The sequence below is a fragment of the Synchiropus splendidus genome, chromosome 3 (genome assembly GCF_027744825.2).
Source record: "Synchiropus splendidus isolate RoL2022-P1 chromosome 3, RoL_Sspl_1.0, whole genome shotgun sequence".
NCBI classification, from domain to species: domain Eukaryota; kingdom Metazoa; phylum Chordata; class Actinopteri; order Syngnathiformes; family Callionymidae; genus Synchiropus; species Synchiropus splendidus.
The window spans coordinates 15,232,058-15,254,000 of NC_071336.1; the positions used below are offsets into that span (position 1 = coordinate 15,232,058).

The 21,943-nt window shown below is 45.0% G+C and overlaps 3 protein-coding genes across 6 annotated transcripts; 2 read left to right on the forward strand and 1 right to left on the reverse strand.

The window, feature by feature from the left end:
• The first annotated feature begins 1,463 nt into the window (after positions 1-1,463).
• Positions 1,464-13,655, forward strand: intu (inturned planar cell polarity protein). 2 transcript variants are annotated; one of them, XM_053860633.1, is made up of 17 exons: positions 1,464-1,609; positions 2,628-3,214; positions 3,473-3,558; positions 5,753-5,968; positions 7,973-8,091; positions 9,264-9,353; positions 9,581-9,658; positions 9,737-9,920; positions 10,112-10,165; positions 10,695-10,757; positions 10,867-11,082; positions 11,540-11,632; positions 11,704-12,102; positions 12,201-12,292; positions 12,359-12,548; positions 12,805-12,947; positions 13,389-13,655. In XM_053860633.1, exons 1-17 carry the CDS (start codon positions 1,524-1,526, stop codon positions 13,498-13,500), a joined length of 2,808 nt encoding a protein of 935 aa, XP_053716608.1. In that variant the 5' UTR covers positions 1,464-1,523; the 3' UTR covers positions 13,501-13,655. The 2 variants fall into 2 exon arrangements, with proteins under 2 accessions (XP_053716608.1, XP_053716607.1); XM_053860632.1 differs by lacking the exon at positions 1,464-1,609 and adding an exon at positions 1,941-2,134.
• On the reverse strand, positions 11,378-16,141 carry ino80b (INO80 complex subunit B). Of its 2 annotated transcripts, none has more exons than XM_053860637.1 (6): positions 15,946-16,141; positions 15,758-15,873; positions 15,188-15,368; positions 14,953-15,113; positions 14,428-14,600; positions 11,378-14,345 (listed from the first exon to the last, which is right to left on the reverse strand). In XM_053860637.1, exons 2-6 carry the CDS (start codon positions 15,795-15,797, stop codon positions 13,881-13,883), a joined length of 1,020 nt encoding a protein of 339 aa, XP_053716612.1. In that variant the 5' UTR covers positions 15,798-15,873; positions 15,946-16,141; the 3' UTR covers positions 11,378-13,880. The 2 variants fall into 2 exon arrangements, with proteins under 2 accessions (XP_053716612.1, XP_053716613.1); XM_053860638.1 differs by having other exon boundaries at positions 11,379-14,345; positions 15,188-15,365; positions 15,946-16,140.
• Positions 16,140-21,869, forward strand: aadat (aminoadipate aminotransferase). 2 transcript variants are annotated; one of them, XM_053860636.1, is made up of 14 exons: positions 16,140-16,205; positions 17,492-17,563; positions 17,732-17,900; positions 18,348-18,480; positions 18,560-18,634; positions 18,693-18,902; positions 18,974-19,039; positions 19,375-19,457; positions 19,730-19,826; positions 20,612-20,673; positions 20,749-20,813; positions 21,201-21,307; positions 21,402-21,503; positions 21,575-21,869. In XM_053860636.1, the coding sequence occupies exons 1-14, from the start codon at positions 16,190-16,192 to the stop codon at positions 21,614-21,616; spliced, it is 1,299 nt and encodes a 432-aa protein (XP_053716611.1). In that variant the 5' UTR covers positions 16,140-16,189; the 3' UTR covers positions 21,617-21,869. The 2 variants fall into 2 exon arrangements, with proteins under 2 accessions (XP_053716611.1, XP_053716610.1); XM_053860635.1 differs by lacking the exon at positions 16,140-16,205 and adding an exon at positions 16,221-16,392.
• Positions 21,870-21,943: the final 74 nt, after the last annotated feature.

The window sequence follows — 21,943 nt, forward strand, 5'->3', positions numbered from 1 at the left end:
GAAAACTACACAGCTTTTCACACTTACCTATGAACTTATAGACCACTACTCTGAATTGCAATACATCACCAATTCGAATTCGAAAGTGTTAAAAGTATTAAATGAATATGTCAAATTTTGTGTTGGGTGGGTATGCATTTTAAAATAAACTAAACATGTCTGGCATTAAGTACCTGAAGTGTGCAGCAGTGCACTATAAAAACATTTTTGTTCCAGTACTTCAGAGGTTTCTTTCCCATCTTTACAGGAACTAATGTGGCTTTTTATTGTTATTGTTCCAAAACATGAGAGTCAACTGGTATGGATCTCCACCACAAAGATACAGCACTACTTCCAAATATTGCCTCCTTTTCGGGGGACCAAGTCCACACCTGTGTACCTTTGCATCTTTGACTCGATTTTTGTGGAGCATTATGACCAGCGTTTCTGGGGTCTGTGGACATTTCTCCACCACAGTGTGTCCAGCCCTGTGTTCACCCCTGAATCCCCCCAATATGGCAGCACGTTAGGGTTTCTCTCCAAATACATGAGTGAAAAGCCTCCATTGTGCAAGGAAGAAACATCAATATGCGTTCAACAATTTAAAAAATGGGCAATTAATGGGCATACGTAGTGATATCACGCGAACGGTGCACACTGTGTTCCCCGAACAACTTCACACTTTTAAAAGAACCAAGAGATGTTTCCACTCGCTTTTTGTTGTTCTTCTTACTTAATGGTGAAGGGATTACTTGACTCATGGCCCACCATCGTTCTACTTCTGGTAGCAAGTCATTCAGCTCAGTCCATGCAAATGATCCTTCGGCTGTACTGTTACTGCCCGGGCGTCAACGAAATCCTTCTTCTTTGTCAGTGATATGCTATGTATATCACTATAGTGTGACTTCTTCAACAGCATAGTTACGGGGCAGCATAACCTCATGCCTGCACTTCTGATCAGATTTTACTGTGCGGATAATTGTTGATTCTATGTGTTCAATGAAATGTAAAAAGCATTTGAAATCAATTGAAGAATGAAGAAGGGATGGCAGTGTCTTCACTGTATAGTCAGGAGGAGCAGGACCAGCACACTATGAAGGTCATCCCTGGAGCAGGTTTTCTGGAGAAGTTGGTCAGATTGGACAGATACAGACATGCAATGAACCATGGTTTAGTGGATGCTGACTTATTTAAATAATAACTGTAAAACACTCTAGGTGTTTTTTTTATTTCTGTATTTGAAATTGGATGTATTGATTAAAAAAAAAAAAAGTTTGGTATTTGCCCAGGCCCTGTGAGAGTTTTACATAATAGGGGTTTCTGTTTTTTTGTTTTTTTTTTCTGTGGGCGGTCTCCTCTCCACCTGCCAGCTCAGCCACATTCCCCGCTGCTGCTGGAGAAGCACTCACCACAGACTTTCCTCCCAGCATCGGTGAGACTGTGGCGCCTCGATGCTGCCATCACCCTAATGGGGAAGCCACAACTGGTGTCTTCTCTGCTTGTGCTTTTGACTCCAAAAGGGTCGGAGACAACATGACACACAGATGATGTTCAACCTTACTCTCGATGGAGGGTCATTTTCTCAAAACTTGGAGGACTTTGACTCGATTCGCAGCGTCCTCCTGTACAGGTCAGTGTCGGATGCTGCGCGTTTGTTTCTTGTGTTGTGTCACCACCGAATGAGCTCACTGCTTCAGGGACTTGAATACCGGAGGGGATTTTAAACGCTGATCCAAGCCATGCGGGAGACAAGAATCAACTATTTAGAGCGTTATTTTTCCATGAAACATTTGTACTGTTCATTTCTTTGCCTCTGGATTGGTTCTCGTCGTCGCGCTTAATAGTAATAAAAGTTAAAATATCCCTCCGTGTGGACCGCTTCATTGTTGTCAGGGGCGACCGTGTCTGCCAATCGCATAGAAGAATGTGCACCACGTGACCCTGTTTGACTGACTGGGACAACATGGCGGGAGTGCAGCTCTGAGTCTCGTCTTCGGGATTTTGTTGGCCAGAATAATGGTCAGAGCTGGTAGATGGCGCACTATGAAGCTCACCATGACTCGGAGAACGGTTTGGGGAAAATGGAGGAATCAGTTGCCAAGTGCGCTAGCGGCCAGGAGTCCTTGAACAGCAGCAGCTGCTCGGAGTGCTCCGAGTAAGTGGACAGCTTAGCTTTATTTCACATACAGTGTCCAGTAGCTGCCAGGGTGAGCAACAATCTAACACCGAGCTCAGTTTTATTATTTTATTTGCCACCAGTTGAAGAGTGTATACATCCCTAGTTTAACAAACCCCAAGACTGTGCTTCTTAAAATCATAATATTATACACTGCAGTAAAAATACACACATTTAGACAGTGTGTTTAAACTATACTTTTCACATCCTCCAAACTAAAGCTTCATTACCTAAGAACGATTCCCATTTTTGTAAATAGTGTTTTCAGTAAGTATTTCAATGTATATCTACTTAAGCGTGTTCATGCAGTCATCTATTATGGTTTCATAGTTGTGTCCAAACTACATGACTGTCACTGTCTTGCGAATTATCATACAATTAAATATGAACTAAGCTTAAATAGTCATGGACAGAATGTTGGTTAAGTTTGACTTGCATTTCACATTGACTTATGTACTGTTCTCTCATTTAGTGAATTGGAACCCGAATGGCTGGATGATATACAGAAGAATGGGGAGCTTTTTTACCTGGAGCTGAGTGAAGGTGAAGAGGAGCTTTTGTTGGCGCGTGATCAAGTGTCTACTAACCATGTACGCTTCAGTGAAAAGGAGGCCGAGATCATCACTGAGCAAAACGTGAAACAGCGATGTAGTTCCCGGCCTAAACGTGTGCCCACACTGAAGAAACTAGCCAAGATCCTTAGGAGGAAACGTCGATCCACTCAGCACAGAGGAGGCGAGGGTGGGAGTAAAGAGCCTTCATCATCTTCGCTACCTCTTGCATCCATCCTGAAGAACCAGGCGTGCCAAAGACATGCACTATCTCCCAACCCTGAGAGGCAGCTGAAGGAAGTGAGCATATATGTCAATCCTAAGCGTCTTGGAGGATCATGCACACCTTTGTCGTACAGCGGAGGGCTGTTGGAGGCTCTGCTTGGAGTGATACACCGTCACTTTTGGACCAGGGGACAAGCTGAAGCAGCTCCTCAGGACAGTCGGCTTACTGTGCATGGCCTCAGTCCCAATGGTCCAGCTATTAAATGTGGTCAGATCATGATAGGTGAGATCATTGTATTTGAGTTATCAATGCGGATTGTATGCTTATCTCAATGGAGTTCACCTTGTGTATTTTGCATGTAAGTTGAAATAGCCTGGTGAGCTGTGTGACCTCATGTGTCAAATTTAAGAACCAGCTATTGACCTGTAAACGTCCTCAAAAACATTTGACCAATTTGTTGGTTCTGACTGAGCAGCGGACATGGGTTTAGAAAGTTCATCTGGATTTGTGCTTCACTGAATGTTCTGTCTTTTCTGTCAGGTGATGTCCTTGTTGCGGTTGATGATGTGGATGTGTCCTTTGAGAACATTGAGAGGGTTTTGTCTTGCATCCCAGGACCAATGCAGGTTTGTATCCGAAGTTTTAAATAGCTACCGAACAATTGCAATTTTGTTTTCAGATACTAACTGAAAAAGCAACTTTGACATCACATTGCCATGAGCAAAAAAACGAGACATCAGTCAAATAGTTTACACTGTACGGGCACCAGCGTATAGATTCACAGCCTAAGAAGCCTCAGTCAGAAGCACATTCTGTGCACCCGTGTTAAAAATGGAAAACCCTCAATTAGTGCAAAACCATCTTTGGATAAGTAGCTAAAAAAAACCCTGCCAGTCTGCTTTATGTGGCGCTCTTAACCCGAAATGCTGACCATCAAACAGCAAGAATTTGTAAATGACAGAGTGTGTGTGGAGATTCTGGTGGACAGACACTGCTGTGGCTTTTCCAGAGGCGAGCAGTCAGACCCGAGCGCTAATCTGCTGTAGTCGGAAGTAAAGCGAAAGAGGCCCATATGAACTTGCTCACGCTGCTCAATAAATTAGCACGTGTGGTGACTTTGAGTTCACACTTGACACTTGAAGCTCAATAAGTTTTTAACTCAGAGTATGTGTGTGTCCATCGGCGAGTGTGTGCTCGAGTGCTGACATCGGCGGAGTGGAATTTTTTCCGGCACGCACTTCAGACCACATCCTTATTATTTACGATGAGTGATGAGGCTGCAGCTTGCCCACGTAGCCTCGAGGTTTCCCAAATTTCAGGTTGTCTGATTTAAAAATGTGTCCCATTCATCAAACTTGAGCCTGGGAGGTAGAGCCTCTAACTTGCATCACACGGTGCTATACCACAACCGAGCTCAGGGCTACCCTTTTTTAGGGGAGGGGTTGTTGGAATGGCTCGCAGCCCAGAAGTTGGCGCCTGCTAAAGTGAAGTTAGCTTGCGGTTATTGCTGACTGGCTTCTGGAAATAATCTTTCTGTTTAAATGGTCGTATGATGTACATTTCTGACTTCAGATGTAGCATCTCCACAACATTTATTTCACTGTTCACATTTACTGATGCTTGAATCAGTGGAGTGTTTGATAAAAATGGATGTGACGAGACTGGTTGTTCAAGGTCACTGGTCGACCCCTGGAATGATTTTGTGCAAAGTTCCATACGCTTTGTTTGGATAGGTCGGAACTTAGAGCTCTGGAGATTCTGGACCTAGCAAAACTTTAACTTCAGATTGTTTTCAGGTTTTGTGAATGGCAGTGGAAAAAAGTGATGCAGAGTTTGGATATTCAAGCTGCCTCATTAATGAAAGAACATGAGCCAGCTGTCGTTCTGTGTTTTGTGGGCACACAAACTGGTCTGGTTTTAATTCAGTTTCTCACACACACACACTTGGAGCCCGGTGCTGTTTGTTGTGCTCGACTTCATTCGGACTTTTGTTGTCACATTCTGTGGTAAACTCAGCGCCATGCTATTTGCTGTCATGCGCTTTCCTGAATCTCTTGGGGATTTATGTTTTGGTTTGTTTTTCAAAGGAAAATTCAAACCTGCATGACTGTCCTGAAATTGATAACTTAAAAGTTTGGGTGTTGTGCAATTGTCTTTCAAGAGTATTGTATAAATTCTTTTCTGCCTAGTTCCTGGTTCATAACGTTTTATGAAGGAAATGTCTGGCTTTTTACAGCAGAACAAACAAACGTTGACACACACGAACAGCCTGAGTAAAAGCTTTGTAACAGTTGAGAGCCAAAGTTTTGTTTGAAGTTGTATCTCATCATTAGTGTTGATGTTAAGACCGGCGCCAAGACGGAGACAAAACTGATTACAGAGCACATTAGTCTATTTGCTTTCTACATTGAAATGGAAGTGTAGAACCCCTTCCAAATCCCTTATCTTATATCTAACCTGCCCCGAAGGTTTCATTGAACAACACATTTGTCAATTTTAGAGTTCTTCGGTTTACAAATGGATGGGATGAAGACCCCTGATACATAACCCTGGTGATTGACAGAGGGTAGTGTTCGAGCTGTGCTCTTGACTGGTCATGACAATAGTTCAGCACAATCGTGGCGCAACAAGACCAAAACCTTGAAAATGTTCTTAGCAGTCTATGTCTGTCCCCTTTTTTTCTTTCTCGTGGCACCTGATTTGATTCACTTTGACATGTCCTCCCTATGAGACCTTGATACAAACACTTAATGCTAATGCACAGTCTTCGCTTCACATGTGTCCTTGATGATGTGTTTATGGAAGTTTGCCTTCCTGCAGGTCCGGCTGACGTTAGAGACGGCGGCGACACTGAAGGACAGTCCCGCCTCTGACACCGCAACAGTTCAGAATACAAAAGGCTCTCCACCTGTGAGTCAGCTGGTCCGCCTCCTCTGGGGTGAAGACATGGCTGAACTCCAGATGTCCATCAATCACATCCCACACATTGTCATGTACCTGTCAGTCAAACTGGACTCAGACTCGTCACAAGAGGAAGTGAGTATATTTCCTACTTAAAGTGTTTATATGATGATAAAGATGGCACTTGTCAGCTGTTGACTGGAGTAGAACATCTCAAAGACTAGAGCAGAGGCTCTCAACTGGTCTGGTTCTGGAGCTCACCATCAACCTTGAATGACCACAACAACAACAACAATGTGGCTTCAATTGTTTCAATTTATATTGAGTAAATATGTGCTGTTGAACCTGTTTATGTGACACGATATTGGCGTTTTATGATGGTGTAATGAAAAAAAGGTTTTGCCCGTTAAAATGCTTATGAAGCGACTACGTAACCAACCTTTGATCCTCATCCACCGTTTTACCGCTGGACTAGGGCACCTTGTTCGCAAGTGCTAATAAAAACAGAAAAAGTTGGAAGACTTACAATAATATCTTGAGTCAGTCTCAGCAGTGCTGTTTGAAGTACCTCCCCTGAATGATCTTCACACTCGGAGCGCATTTCTAATAATGGAGTGTTAAGAACGACCGGAGTTGTTCAGGAAATCCCTTGACCCGCAGAGCAAGAGGTTTGGGACGGGCAGTCAGAAGACTACTGCTTTGGACTGCTTCCAAATTCCATTGCTAATGGAAAGCAGAGCAGGATAAATGAGGTTTGAGATCCTTGCATGAGTAAAGGCTATCATTTAAAAATGGCCGACCTTTCTTTTAAACACACCTCCCCTTCTGATGGTGAGATGCTTGTTGGAAGGTGACACTTTCAGGAGTATATTAATGATGCTGTCTTGGTTCATTCGATGAATTCATTTTTTTTTTTTACATTAGCAAAACATCTCTACACGGAAACCCATTTTCAAAAACATAACTTTCTCAAAGTCTTTCTGTTCATGTGCGTGCCAGAAATCTCTTCCCAATTTGTCCTGGAAGCCTTGGAAATGAGGGAGAGTTTGGGAAGTCTGGAGCCTCAGCAGTCTGTGGTTAATTTTCCAAATGACAGTATCGTGCAGAAACCAATTTCACTCTCTGACTTTGATTCTTTTTTTCCCCCCAGATTGTAGGGTCGCAGAAATCTGAGAAACTGGGGGCGTAGTGTGTTTTGGAGGTATAGACACGCTTAAGTTGCGCGAGCTGAGCGTTTTACTAAGCTACACTCACACACCAGGCATAATGCAAGTCTGACTGAATGCGTTCCTGAAGTTGTCTTTGTTGTGGTTGCCAAGGCTATAAATGCCTGCTCTGTCCAGGTTCCTCTCCCCTCACCCAGCTCTGCTTCCTCTAGTTGTAAATATTTCAGTGATTCACTTGTAATGTCCTGAGTGTATCTCTGATTTTTGTGTGTTTTTTTGTAGTCTAAAACTTCTTTTCACTCTATAAAAGCATAGTAAAGATAAACCTTAATCTTGCAGTACCTCGGTGCATGTCAGCTTCCACTTATCATCTTAGCTGTCAGGTTCTCAGGTTTCAGTGGTAACAGCAAGAGAATCTCTGAGGTTCCCGTTTCCTGGCCACTCTAACTAAAGGACCATTTTCCCCATCCAGGGTGGAGATGAGCTCTCCATCTGGTAGTGGTTCTTCTCTGGGGTGTTCTACAAGCTGGATGGTCTGGATCATATTTTGAATGCCCACAACACCTCAACTGAGTCTTTACGCAAGCATCTCCTATCGCTTCAGTCTTTTTCAGTGGACAGTCGCAAAACAGTTCCCAAATTCTTGGATTAATTTCTGGTCCTGCTGCTGCGAGTGGCAAACGCAGCGTCAGCACTGAAGGGTTTGACCATTTAAGCGTCTTGAGAATGAAATAACAGCTTTTGGAAACAACAGTCCTCCTGTGTTTCAGAATCCTACGGACATTCCCAGTTCACCCACACTCAGTGTTCATTTGCATAACATGTGTATAAAACATGTGACTGATGAATAGACCCTGGTTAGGCGTCATTCAGAACATATTGCTATTTTTTGTGAACCACTGGTGATAATAGATATATTATAAAAACTGCAGGTTTGGTTTTATGTTTATAAATGCTCTACTTCTGTGTGTAGGAGGAGATTTTATACCAGTACCCCACGTCTGAGGAGTCCAGCCAGCTCAAAAGCGTCAGGGGGATCTTCCTCACTCTCTGCGACATGTTGGAGAATGTGACTGGAGGCCAGATTGTCAGGTAATGCTGGGCAACCTAGCGTGGCCAGTGTGACTTCCATACATTGGGAGACGACGCAGCACAAAAGATGCCACAGACATGCTGTCTGTGGCATCTTTCTTATGTTAACGCAACGACTACATTTTAATATTGACAAGACCATGTATAGATCGTGCTACCACCACCTTTTTAAAGCTCAGATTTTGATGTCTTTGTCTATTCTTGTCGACAACATACACTAGCAAGAGTAATCGTCCTTAATAATGCGACCTGGGTTCTTTGCAGTCGGCTCCCTCGGCATGTTGATGCTCAGAGTAAAGTGCTGATAGTGTTTTACTTTGTAAATGTGCCCGATCCAACTTCCTGCCTGAACAATCCGCCTGATCAGTCGTGGGAATATTTCATTGGCATGTTGCAAACTTGGAACATATTTCCTCGGTGGAGTTCTTTTCATTTCAAGCTTAGAATGATTCTCTCCATCTGAACCCTTCAGAAAAAGAGTTGAGGATTCATTTCAGCTACTATTTGCAGGATATTTTTCTTCCACCAGGAAGTTCATCTGGTTAAACCGTCTTCCTCCTGTAATTTTGTGAAATCTAATCGTGCTGTATCTTGAGTTCTGCGCCAGCTGCAGTTCAATGGTTTTAATAATCCATGATTATATGTGTCTCATACCAGCGACCCGTCAACAATCCAAACCACAGTCCAATAAACTCTCCGTAATATGGACAGGCTGTGCTTTTCCACCATTGTTTTTTCCTCATGGAAAGTCTCGACCAACAAGTTTACATTAAATCTAGATACCCTCTTTCTCGCTTTGGTGCATTTCGCAATGGTAGTGTGTGCGCCAAAGTGACTGTGACGAACTGTAGTATACATGTAGCCGCGTGAAAAAGTCCCTTTCCATCCATTTGTTTCATCTGCCTTTATGACGTGCATCAATGTTTAGTACCACTTCATATCGCATGGTGTTTGATTGTAGGATTTTCATTTGTCCCTGCTTGTTTAAAAACTCATTTTGGTGGTTTGGTGTTTAATAATGTCTGTGATGATGGACAGTTGGCGTCTTCTCTGGATTACATTTTGGTGTTAGAGTTGCTGGAGTTTGCTCCAAAGTAAACCACTTATATCCGAAAAATATTACAGTTTTACTCTTTGTGCTTTAATAAATATTCCTAACACATCTCCTCCAGTTCATCCCTGGTCCTTGGCAAACACCTGATACATGTGGGCTACTGGAAAGACGACAACAACCTACTGGTTGTTGGGCTTCCTGCGGAGAGGTAGGTTCCGAAAACACATGCCAGTCTGAATTTCTAAAATGCTATGTTCACATGTTGTGAACTCTTAAATCTGTGCATGTATCACTGGATGCAAACTAACCATTTGAATGTTTTTACTTTGATACCATTAGCAGCGTGGTATGCTAACCACCTGGGTTTGAGCAGTCATGTCTGATGTTATCTCAGATATTTAATCATTGAAATATTTTTTTGAAACTCTCCCTCAGGGTGCCATTGCTGTGTCTCCAGACAGTGGTGAAGGACGTTGTCAGGACTTTAAAAGTAATGTATGGCTCCTTGGACAGGTCAGTCGAGTCTATTCCTCCCGGTCGAATCTCCGTGACTGTTTCATTGATGCTTCTTCTTCCTCATTTCCTCCCCAGTGCCTTCTGTAAGGCGGATAATGTTCCAAGACTGGACCATTTCTTCTGCCTCTTTTTCCAGCAGCTCATCCAGCCTTCACGCCTGAGGGATAGATTCTCAGTGCCGCCCACTGATGTATCACGGACCCTTTTTCTCGATGGACTGCCGGCAGTGCGGTGGCTCACACTTCCGCCAGAAATCAAGGTTTGTGCCTCGAACATTTTTTTAAGACTGGGCATCATAGTGTTTTATTTTGCTGCCGCCCTGTGTCCTCTGCCAGTACTACACTCTCATGCATTAGCGCAAATATTCCGTGATCACACATTCTTCCAAGAGCTATTGTCAGAGGATGCTGCGCCCTGTTTCTTCAGCTAAGTTTGATTGTTGCTCCTCAGGTCGAGGTGGACACGGTTCTCTCAGATTTTGAGTCGTCTGATTTCGGAGAAATGGTGAGTTTTAAAAAATATATGTTTTGGATGCTGTTTATCTTGTTTTCACCTTAAGTTGTTTCAAAAAATATGATAAAGATGTATAGACGGGTCAGTGATTATCCAGAAAACAGACATATTAAATAACTTAAAAATAACCAGGCTAATTAATGTTTTCTCATAGTTATAGCTGTTTGATCTCATAATGCTTCAAATCTAGATTTTTTTTTTAAATACAGAAAAACAACAACGACAGTCTATACATCAATATTGCAAACTTTTTGTTGCCAACTGAAGGTGCTTGGCAGTTGTATGAGCGTCTCTCTCACTGTCTGGCCCTTCACTGTCTTTACTCAGTGGAGCTGCAGAACACTGAGGTGTCTGAGATACAGGGGTTGCCACCTCAAGTCATGCTCTTAATGTGAATGTGCTCCCCAGGTGATGACGGTGTTCAGGGACTGGTCTTGTACTTTGAAAACAGCAAAGTAATAATGGTGCGGTGGACATGTATTCCGTTCTCTCTACCAACCATTCTCCTTCTGTTGCACAGTCAGAAGACTTCTTTGGTCTGCGGAGACTCTACGTCATTCTTGGCTCGTGTCTTTTCTTCAAGGTGAGCGTCACAGTGGATTCATCTGTTTGAGACTGGTGGTAGTTTGAATGTTCACTGTTTAAATGAAACAAAAATGGCCTTCAGTGTTATCAACATGTTTCCTCCTCAGTCGTACCTAATCGCCAACCACCTGCCCAAGGAGGACCTGCTGGACGTCTGCCTGTACTGTCAGCATTACTGTCTGCTGCCACTGGCCTCCGAGCAGCGCGTGGGTCAGCTGGTCATCTGGAGAGAGGTGTTTCCTCAGCAGAGAGCCGGTGGTGGCAGCACGACACCTGGCTACAAGCAACTACAAGGACGACACTTTCTTCTCATCGTGGGACTGGTGAGGACTTGAGTCAGTATTATTCTCCAAAAGCGACTGAAAATCTCTGCAGTATAATGTGTGTTTATAATTCATGAATTCATTTCTATGCTGATCATTACTTTTTTTCCCCAGTACAAGGTTGATAAAGACTCCAACTAATTTCAACATTATTATGATATTTAATATTTAACAGAAAATTGTGTTTAGAATCCTGCTTATTGATAGTAGTGTCAGTGTTTCCGCCTGTGTTTCTTTATTACTGTGGTAAAAGAAGTTGTGCAATAGGATTTGATAGAGCAACAGTAGTAAACAAGGGTGGGGTGACTGACACAAAAGAAAACACGCCTTAAACCTGCCAGTGCTATTCGTTCAGAAGTGCGTCCTCTACTTTAAGTGGCATCTAGTGGATTTTCTTTCAACATATGTGAGTTGAATATGTCAAACGCTCACGGTGAACACATCTTCGTCTGTTCAGAGACACTTCATGCAGTGTGTCTTGCTGGAAGCAGGAGGATGTGCCTCCCCAGCTGTGGGCTCTCCAGGGCCGGACTGTGTCTATGTAGATCAGGTGCGTGTTTCCGTCTCACTGGAAATTATTTCACTAAATGTTTGCCTCCTGACCGAAGGCTCTGATCCCAGGTGAAAGCAACGCTGCTGCAGTTGGAAGGTTTAGAAGCTGGTATAGAGGAGCGCCTGAATGCTCCCCCAGCTCCATGTCTGTCTTGTGCCGACTGGCTTCTTCCTGCATCAACGACTCGGGAGCGTCTCGACAGTCTGACTTCATCGTCCCCGATCTTCAGTAAACTGGCAGGAGCTGTCAGGAGCTCGTCGGTGGGGTCCATGGGCCGCAGCCTGTTTAAGGAGAAGGCACGGCGACCCAGTCCTCAGAGGAGCCTCTCTGACAGCGGGGTCGAGGGTGAGCTGGCCACGGGCTCCACAGTGAGATACAGTCCTCATTCCACCCCAAATTCTGAGCGGAAGCTCAGAGGGAGGCGTCATTCGCTGTCCGGAGGGTCTGACACCAGCGGCCTCTTTAAGGTCAAGTATCAAGAAATTCTTCTCTGCAAAACACGATCATTGTTCAAAAGTTGGCTTGCAGCAACATTTAAAACTAAACTGCCATATTTTCGCCACAGACTCCTAGAAAGAGGCAGCCAAACCCCTTCTACCTGGGCACCCTGAAGAAGACCCTGACTGAGAGAGAGACTGAGGTCTGCAACATCTCTAAGTAAGTTTTCTTGGCAGTTAGTTGTTTGAGGAACGGAATCCAGTGACACATGATTCCCATCCACAGGCTGACGTCGGGTGCAGAGAACACCCTGTTCCACTACGTCCTGATGGAGAGCATGCAGGGAATCTTCATCGCTCCGACTCACAAAGAAGTGGCTCAGCTCAGTGGATCCATTCATCCACAACTCATCCGCAACTTCCACCACTGTTGTCTGTCCATCCGTGCTGCTTTCCAGCAGAGCCTGCCGGCCCGAGTGAGTTGCCTTCTCCGTCAATAATCTGTGGCTTGGGCTGTGTTGGTGAAAATCCTGATTCATGCTGAATGGATTGCAGAAGATTTTCACTTCGCAAATCATGAAAATGTTTTGGCTCATGTCTGAATTATTGCATTACAGATAAAGATGACCATTTTACAGTATATAGTATATGCAGTATATAGAATTTGGTTTGAAAGTCATCTCCTTTTGATTTTACTCTTTTCCTTCTGACTGTGGTTAATGTCAAACTCAGGGTCGTCGGGCAGCAGACCGACCCCATGGCTGCGGTTGGGGTTTGGGTCCGGTTAAGGAACACGGAGTCCTGTTTCAGTGCAAACCAGAGAATTGGACGGACCAGAGGAAGCCAGCCCCAACCATGACCTATTGGGTCATTGGGTATGTCACTTATAACTTCCTACAAATCTGATTATTTGACCTTTTGACAAGGTCAAAGTCTCAGTGACGTATGAAGCACCTCAAGGATCTGCATGAGAACCCTATGTTCAATATTTATTTATATTTCAGCTTCAAAACATGTTTAATACAGAAGTTCTTTGACATAGCACACGAATATTTTCTATCCCAAGCTCTATAATTGTAACACAAGTTTTTGACTAAATCTGTCGTGCCGTTTTGACTAGCCCCTCATCCCTGCTATCAAACAAGTTGCCTCCTACAGCGCTAAAGCTTGTTGTGTTTTGATTCTTTCATCATAAATCATTTGAGGAATGATGATAATAACATGAGTGGAGGAAGGACAGACATTTCCGACACTGTGTTTGGCAGTTACATGAAACACAATTTGTTTTTTTCTTTGTCTTCTTCGTCCATCTTCAGGCGGATGCTCCTGGAGCCAGTCCCTCAGGAGTTCTACGTCTGTTTCCACGACTCTGTGGCGGAGGTTCCAGTCGAAATGGCCTTCAGACTCTCCTTTGGCTTGTCCCTGTAGAGTCAGAACTGATGTTCCTTTGAGAGCCAGAGGTTTCCATACACGTGTACAGAAACAAAATGTGGTGTGCCTTAGTGCTAAAAATCTGTTCTTGTATCATCAGGGAGATGTGCTTCATGTTGGAGTGAAAATATTAAATACCTCAGTGTCACAGTGCACGTCTGCTTGTATGGTTGATCTTTACCAATTTCATGATGAGCTTTATTGCGGAGGCTTCAATGTCACAATTATTCTCCAGTGGCCTTGTCTTGATTAAATCTGCATGATTCATGAATGTCTTTCAATCCTGGTTGAAGTTTGACAAAAAAAAAGGTCTGTACAATTGACACAAAATGGACTCCTTGAAAGTCAAATGCAGATGCTGACTGTGTCCACCACTGTCAGGCAGCGCTCTGCACCAACATCAAGTTCCTCTTGTAGCACTCCAAGCTGCAAAGAGGAACCCCAGTCTTGGAGCAGGAATACTTCTTCTGGTTTGTGCAGCCACTGACCCCACAGCTGACGAGCGCGGGTGGTGGTGGTCGAGGAGGGGCTGGGGCTGGGGCCGAGATCCCAGTTGGGAAGGATATGATCACCCCCTGTGCAGAGTCACTGTAGCGAATGGTGGGACACTGACTCTGCTTGGCCTTCTTTTCTCTCATGCTCTTAATCTTGGCCTTGCTGGTTTTTGTAAGTCTCTCTATCGTCTGGTTCTTGTTCTCCTCCGCCTTCTTGGCGGCCTGCAGCCGTCTTTTCCGAGCCCGCTCCTCCCGCTTCTGCATCATCTCCGCGGTCATTTCTTTTTCCTTGTAGCCCATAGGAAGCTCCAGGAGTGGTTGACTCTGCTGCTTGTGAAGCAGCGCTTTCTGAGAAAACATAAAAACTTACTCAGTTAACAAACACTTCTGAAATAAACATGGATTTTGACTGTTCACCGCTCATCATCACCTGTCTGGCAGTGAGCAAAGACTCATCCACTTCCTTCTTCAGTTCCCCGTTATCATCTAGCTCTCCCTTCTCCAGAGCGTCCAGCCATCGTTCCTCCTCATCCACAGGCCCCTCCAGCAGTGAGTCTGAGTCCACGTCAGGTAGAGGAGAAGCTGCCATGTTGCTGTCTTCATCTGCAGTATCAAACATGGTGCTTTTTAAATCTGAAGCCTATAGAACATTCCACCTTTCATCAGAAAGTATTAACTCTGTTTTGACATCAAGGACAGGGCTTCTAAAGAAATGTGGCCATCACTCCTCCACAGAGCCTAACAAAGCTGTTTCAAATAAAGCAAAGCAACTTTGCTCAACCTGAACTACTTTATAGACATTAAAAAATCCTCTATAAGAAAGTTGTGTCACCTGTCAACATCTTGGAATGAAGGTTAAGCGGACCTCAGTTGTGTTAGATTCAGTCCACCTCAGAAGGAAGCGGAGTATAACTTGGCAAAAATACACAGATGAAGGTTTGCTTTGGTGTCTTACCCAGCCACGCTCGATACTGCTCCAGAGGCACAGAGGGCACATCGTCGTCATCCTCCTCATCCTCGTCGTCATCATCACTGTCTTCCTCATTTTTATTATTGATGATCATCAGAGGTGACGGAGGACAGGCGACCCCGGGATGCACAGTGAAGGTGGGAACACTAACAAGAGAATGAATAGTTGCACGCATTACTCACATTACCACGGACGGTTTGGACGCCTGTCACTGCCTCACCTCTTGGTTCCCAGTGTTTGACCTCCAAGCTTGATCTTGAGTCGAAGTTGTGGTGGCGGTCGTGGCACGACAGGCTCAGGCTCCGGGGCCTCAGGAAAACCATGGTGCTTTTTCTTGTGCTTTTTATGCTTTTTGTGTTTCCGTTTGTGAGCGTTGTGAAGCCCAATGCTGCCTTCGGCTGCTGAGCAAAATCAAGAAACAGAGGCTTAGATCCGCTCAGGAATTCAACAAACTCTGTGACTTCCTCTAAAGAGCCAGAAAAGGACTTCAATGGCACAAAGTTTAGAGTGCATTAATGTGACTCATACAGGCACTTTCGTATATGGACATAAAATGATACAGCGCAGAAGTGAGGGTGTTACTTATATCAGTACACTGATCTTGTGTAGCCATGAAGAACCAATGTTGTAGGGCCACAAGCGATTTTTGTTTTCTTATATTTAGTATATCATTATCAAACATCTTCAATGCACCAACTATAAACCAAATGTCAACACTTGATCATTACAAGCGCATTAGCTGAGCTGAAAATGCCCTTCATAGCGTTTTATATCAACAGTTGTATCTCACCTAGAAACCTGGGGTGGATCATGTCTTTCCTTTTCCCCATTGGAAGTTCACCAGGGGGGTGAAACAAGACGACAAAAACGCAGGCCTGGGCTTCTCACGTGGCGTGAGGTGTCGACCTAAACGTGAAAGAGAGTTAAAATGATTAATAACGCCACAAGCTGAAGCCTGAGGAAGCGGTTTAGATTTACATGGTAACGAAGAACAGTGCCGATGTTGTCCTCGGTCCTTTTATCTCCCCACTTTTCAGAGCCGGAAAGGCAAATATCATTGGTTTAAAAATACTTTTAGATTTACTCGGCATAAAACGCTGCTCTGTGTCCGTACACAGCATTACTAAGCTAACAACACTGCCACTTCTTCGTTGCCCCGCTCACATTCGTTTATGAGCGCTACCGCCCCCACTGGCGGAAACTAGCCTCCACACATGCAGCCATGGGGCTCCGTACTGGTAAGAGTTGACTTGTACAGCCATTTTCTCTCAGCTGTTCATTCACTTTATGGACGCGCTGTTATAAACGTGTTACACTGTAACGAGCTGTGCTCGGTGATGTAGCAATGGCGAAGGCGAACTCGGTAAACTGGTCACAAGTGCTAAGTAGTTGACTGTAATTCCCTCATGGACGGACACAAACAAGGTCAGTCGCATAGTTTTGCTGCCACGAGTGTCTTTCGGGACACTCGAGTCGTGGTCAGCTCCACCGCGCGTGTGCACGCCACGAGCCTGTGTTTCTGCGAATGTTCGGCGAGTCTTTGTCGGAGTGTGTTCGACTGGGAAACGTTTATCTCGCCTTCAATCAAAGCGGTCGATATGAGGCGAACAGGTGCAGGTCCAAGAGGTGTTTCGACAGTTTGTCTGTCTTGTTGATATTTAAAGTCACATTCATCTCGGGCTGATTTATTTAAGTGGTGGTGAAGGTTCATTTCAATCGGACATCTAACGTACAATAACAACACTTTCACCAAGTCAGTCATTCCCAAATTATGAAAGAATAAAATCTGATTGTTTTCCCAACTGTTCTTTCCGACCCAAATCCTATTTTACAACACTTTAACGTCTCACTGGAGCAGGATGGGGGTCAGCTCCTCTGAGTCAGAGATCGTGTTCCTCACTTGGTCTCACTTGTTCACAATGAGTGACCGACTCTCATTTATCACGAGCTTGAGGTGGTCGTGGAAGGAGACTGTAGATGCAGGTGAGGAGTTCTCCACGCTGGCGTTGGACTCAGTTCAGGATTATGTGTGAAAAAAAATTGCCACTCAACTAGAACGTCCATGTCCAGAGAGGTCCGGAGTATCTAACCTCTGTCCCTGCGAGGAGTCAGTTTGTTGGGGGGCAACTTTCAAAATGGATTAATATTCATGTCTTTATTGTTATTTAATGGCCCTTGCCAAGTTTGCACATTTTTTTTTTAATTAAGCAACAGTCAAAAGAGAAGTCATCCTCCTTTTTTTAACTAGATGCTTGCTGGACTATATTTTAAATAGCGTCTCCACCCTAATTCTGTCATATTATTAAAGTAATTATTGAAGAAATGGGAAAATATTATCTTGAGATGAAACAGACTGAACCTTCCGCTGACACCTGCTGGAACACCACCATCCTTAGCGTACAGTACAGTAAACAGCCACGGAGTCTGTTGTACACTTGCTTGACTTGTGACTTGACCTGTGTCCAAAGGACAAGTTGCCGGGTTTGTGTACATGTACACTTACTCCGGCTGTCATGTTCAACAGGAGTCATGAACTACGCTCGGTATCTGACGGCTGTCAGTGCAGCCAGGAAGCCGTCGCCCATCAGGATGTTGAGTGAGTGTCTTCCCTCACATTTAGAGAACACTTCAGTATGAGCTTGCATTCTGCTGCTAAGCCTCAGAGGTTTTCATCATGTTTGGAAACTGGCTGACCGTTTCCAGTCAATGGAACAGCATTTCAATTTCACTAATAAATAAAAAAAGACTACATTTTCATCTGTAGCGGAGCTGCAGCAGCGATCGCCACCCTCTCTCATCTCATTGGCTGGAGGAGCCCCCAACCCAAACACCTTCCCCTTCCAGTCAGCGTCCATCCTGACGAAGAGCGGACAAAGGATCGAGTTCGACGAGGCGGTCATGAAGAGAGCGCTGCAGTATTCTGCATCGAGCGGGTGAGCAGGATCCAACCAAACTGGAACATTTCTCACAATTTCACCAGTGCAGTGTGGCAGGTGCAGAGTTCTCAGGCCTCTTCAGAGAACATGAACCAACCACTCATGCCTCCAATGGCGAGTCAGGCTTTAAGCTCAGTGTGTGCTCTGTTAGTGTGGGAACAGGAGGAATTTATCCACACATTATAACTCGACAGATTATAACACAGTAGCTACATTAGCGCTCAGATTAGCCAGTGTTTGAAGAACACTCAGGTTTGTAAGCCTCACGTTCAGCACGTTTTTCATTTTAAAAATAGTAACTTTCTTAAGAATCCGTCGCCAGACTCGTTTCTTAGAGGTTAGCATCACAACATAATACTTGGTAGGTTCTGATCAGGCAGCCCACTGCTCTGGAGTGAACTCTTAAGTGGACATGATAGACTGGATCCGTCGCTCTGCTGACAGCATCCCAGAGCTGCTGACGTGGATGAAGAACCTGCAGAAGAGTCTCCACAGTCCTCCCACAGCCGCCTACCAACCTGAGGAGGGAGGGATGGACATGTGTGTAACCACAGGGAGCCAGGAGGGTCTGTGTAAGGTACTGACCCCTGACTGTTGCCACTTTCCTCCAAATATTGAAGCCCTCAGTCACACCTCCATGTCTGTATCTGCCTCAGGTGTTCGAGATGCTGGTCGGCCCTGGAGACAATGTCCTTCTGGACACGCCCACATACGCTGGAACTCTGGCGGCGGTGAGGATTACATGCGACTAGACTGGCTTCATCCCTTCATGAGTCCTTCCCTCCACAGCTGCAGCCGCTGGGCTGTAACTTGATCAACATTCCCAGTGATCAGTATGGAATCATCCCCGCGGCTCTGAAAGAGATTCTGTCCCGGTGGGACCCGGCCGAGGTCCACAAGCCGGGCAGCACCGCTCCCAGAGTCCTCTACACCATTCCTAACGGGGGAAACCCCACGGGAGCCTCCATGACGACTGAGAGGAAGAGGGAAGTGTACCAGGTGATCCAACCGTGGAAACCGTGAAACGTCTCCGGTCAGCTGGTTTGAGTTAACACCTTGTGTTTACACAGCTGGCCCGGGAGTACGACATGCTCATCATCGAGGACGACCCCTATTATTTTCTGCAGTTCCACAAGGTACTGAAGCGACTCTCTGTCTGTCTGTGATCATCTTATGACCTCACAAACTGTGTTTATTACAAATAATGTTTTTGAACCACAACACCAACCTGTTTAGGATCAAGGAGGAGGGTGTCGCATGACTGATGTGGTGTCACATGAACGTGATAACATGCCAAATGTTTCCGCTGTTTAAGGTTTTGGACATAAGTGACTGTCTTAGAATAATGTTTTCAAATACTGAGTCACAAGTGAATCTGGTGTCATCTATACATCTTCACCTTTGATGGCACACGTGCCGTTATTAAAGACAAACTGTTGGACTGAAGTCTTATCCACTCCCTCCCCTGCAGCCCTGGGCCCCCACCTTTCTGTCCATGGACGTTGATGGAAGAATCATCAGGACTGACTCCTTCTCTAAGATCTTGTCCTCAGGGTGAGATGATTCACAGCATTTGTTAGGAAGATTTCTATTGTCTCAGTTCAACTTCACAGTTGTCTCTGAAAGTTTAGCCACATTTCGTCCTAAACGGGGTCCATCTCAGGTCTTTTTTAAATTAAAGTTTTTTGAAATTATTATCTTGGTTTTGTCGGTGTCATTTTATTCCTAGTTTCTTGTTGGACCTTGTGTTGAACTACGTTCATTCAATCCAGTGTCAGCTCCTAGTTGTTTGACTTCCTATATGTCTGTGCATGTGTGTGTTCAAGGTTGAGGATTGGTTTCGTGACAGGTCCCAAACCACTTGTGGACCGGGTTGTTCTGCACATTCAGGCCTCCACCATGCACACCAGCACCTTCACACAGGTGAGCAGAGCACCTCATTCAAATCCTGGTCCTGCGTTACGTGGTCCATTTGAATGCCTCGACTGTTTGTCTGGTGTGTCAGTGACACTCTCCGACAGCCTGAGGAAGACCAGTCCCATTTACACGACTGAACTGTGGCTTACAGAACTGTGAGCTCAGTGAAGCCAGCGAGGACACGGGGAGCAGGTTGGCAGTAGAGAAAGCAAGCTGACATGTAGAATTTCTTTCTCCTCTGCTGGAGTAACAGCCAGGACAGGCTACTCAACAAGTGTGTCTGTGTGTTGACTTTAGTGATTAAAGTTTCGAGTACGGTATTTTTATTGTATTTCTTACAGATAGCTGTTAGCATTTCAATTCTGTGTATTTGTAACACTTTTATTTGAGGCCATCTTAATACAGGTGACTGAATTTGGTGTTTTTGTGTCTGCATCAGTAGACACAATGATTCTGAAGGTTAAACTGCCTCCCAAGAGTTAAACACTGATTCACCCGGCTCAGTCTTAGACATGTTTCGACAGGACTTCAATCCGGCCCATGTTGTTTGGTTACTGTTCAGCCAGACATCAAGAGTTAGCTTTCGATTGGAGCTTTCATTTCCCTCCCAAATGAAGTGTGTTTAGTTGATAACATCTGTATGCTGATGATCTTTTATCTGAGGAGGAACACCGTGTCAGTTTCATTCCTTGAAGCAAAAAAGGGAAATTAAATAGTCTTAACTAAACAGAGTGTCTGTGAGACAGAGGTGAACACTGTCAGGTTATATATCCTGCGATTCTCTCTCTCAGCTCATGGTGTCACAGCTGCTGCACAGTTGGGGTCAGGATGGATTCCTGCAGCACGTCGATGGGTCCGTCCCTCCCGGCAAAGTTCATCTGCTGCTGTGGCTGGTTTGAATGACCCATTGTAACATGTTCTGGTGCAGAGTGGTGGAGTTCTACAGGACGCAGCGTGATGCCATGATCAGCTCTGCGGAGAAGTGGCTCAAAGGTTTGTGCTCCTGCTGGGACAGACATTTCTCAAAGGGCCCGCTTTCCACCAACCCTTGTCTATAGCTAGTTCCTGTAGGCACATGAGCCTGCGATCCACTCGCTTCGGTTTGTTCCTGTTGCAGTGAATTTCCCCTATTTCTATCTATCTCTTTAGTTACGACGGGTAGAAGCCCTGCTCTTAGTTCCCGGTGGGAGGCTCAAAAGAAAGCAAGAAAGAAAACTTTGTTAGAATTGCTGGAGTTTTGATCCCATTCTCTACTGCACTGTTCCAATGCTAGGTAATGCTAAAGGCTGTAGCTGTGTGAAGAAAGGCAGCAGTAGTTGTACTGACTCACTCTGAACACATGTTGTGGCCCCTGAATGTGTTGTGTGTGTGGGTGTGCAGATCTGGCGGAGTGGCACGCCCCGTCAGCCGGCATGTTCCTGTGGATGAGACTGAAGGGAGTCGCCGACACCCAGCAGCTGATTATGGAGAAGGCCCTGGAGAAGGAGGTGAGCGGCACTAAGTCGCAAACACTCTGACCGTGGAAGAGAAACATGCTGTTTGTGCTGTTTGAAATGATGCAGCGACTTATCTCACACTCAGGTGCTTCTTGTTCCCGGTGGTGCGTTCATGATCAACAGTAGTGAGCGGTGTCCCTACGTCAGAGCCGCCTTCTCTCAGGCCACGCCAGAGCAGATCGATGAGGTAGTGAGACTCACGAGCAGCAGCACAAGTCTTCACTACGCTGCCACTGAATCGTGTCTTCCTCTCCTCAGGCTTTCAGGAGGCTCTCCAGCCTCATCAGAGAGGCTTCCTGAGTGGATATTTGACTGGGACAATGTTTACATTCGCACTACCCTGCCCGCTGCTTTTACCGCCCATATAAGCTCGATGATTGATGTTACTGTTAGCTGTTTTTATGGCATGTTTTGAATTGGGATAGATTAATAAGATTCATTGCTTTATCATTAGGTTCACGAGTGTAGCATTATTTATTTAAAATCATGTCCACTCCTGTAAATAACTTGAAATAACAGAATTGCTGCCTAAAGAACACAATAAAAAAGTGTTTCCCCCCCATGTCCCATTCTGTTTTGCAATCCATTGCAGACCTCTGTCAAACTGCTCATGTCCACCATAAAGCA

Coding starts and splice junctions, on each gene's coding strand:
- aadat (XM_053860635.1), top strand. Junction 18,635..18,692: donor ACGCTGGAACTCTGGCGGCG/GTGAGGATTACA, acceptor TTCCCTCCACAG/CTGCAGCCGCTGGGCTGTAA. Junction 21,504..21,574: donor CGCCAGAGCAGATCGATGAG/GTAGTGAGACTC, acceptor TCCTCTCCTCAG/GCTTTCAGGAGGCTCTCCAG.
- ino80b (XM_053860637.1), bottom strand. CDS start 15,797: ATGGGGAAAAGGAAAGACATGATCCACCCCAGGTTTCTAG. Junction 15,369..15,757: donor GATCCACCCCAGGTTTCTAG/GTGAGATACAAC, acceptor GATTTTGCTCAG/CAGCCGAAGGCAGCATTGGG. Junction 14,601..14,952: donor GCAGTATCGAGCGTGGCTGG/GTAAGACACCAA, acceptor TTGATACTGCAG/ATGAAGACAGCAACATGGCA.
- intu (XM_053860632.1), top strand. CDS start 2,013: ATGGCGCACTATGAAGCTCACCATGACTCGGAGAACGGTTTGGGGAAA. Junction 10,166..10,694: donor CGTCTGATTTCGGAGAAATG/GTGAGTTTTAAA, acceptor TCTGTTGCACAG/TCAGAAGACTTCTTTGGTCT. Junction 11,633..11,703: donor ACTGTGTCTATGTAGATCAG/GTGCGTGTTTCC, acceptor CTCTGATCCCAG/GTGAAAGCAACGCTGCTGCA.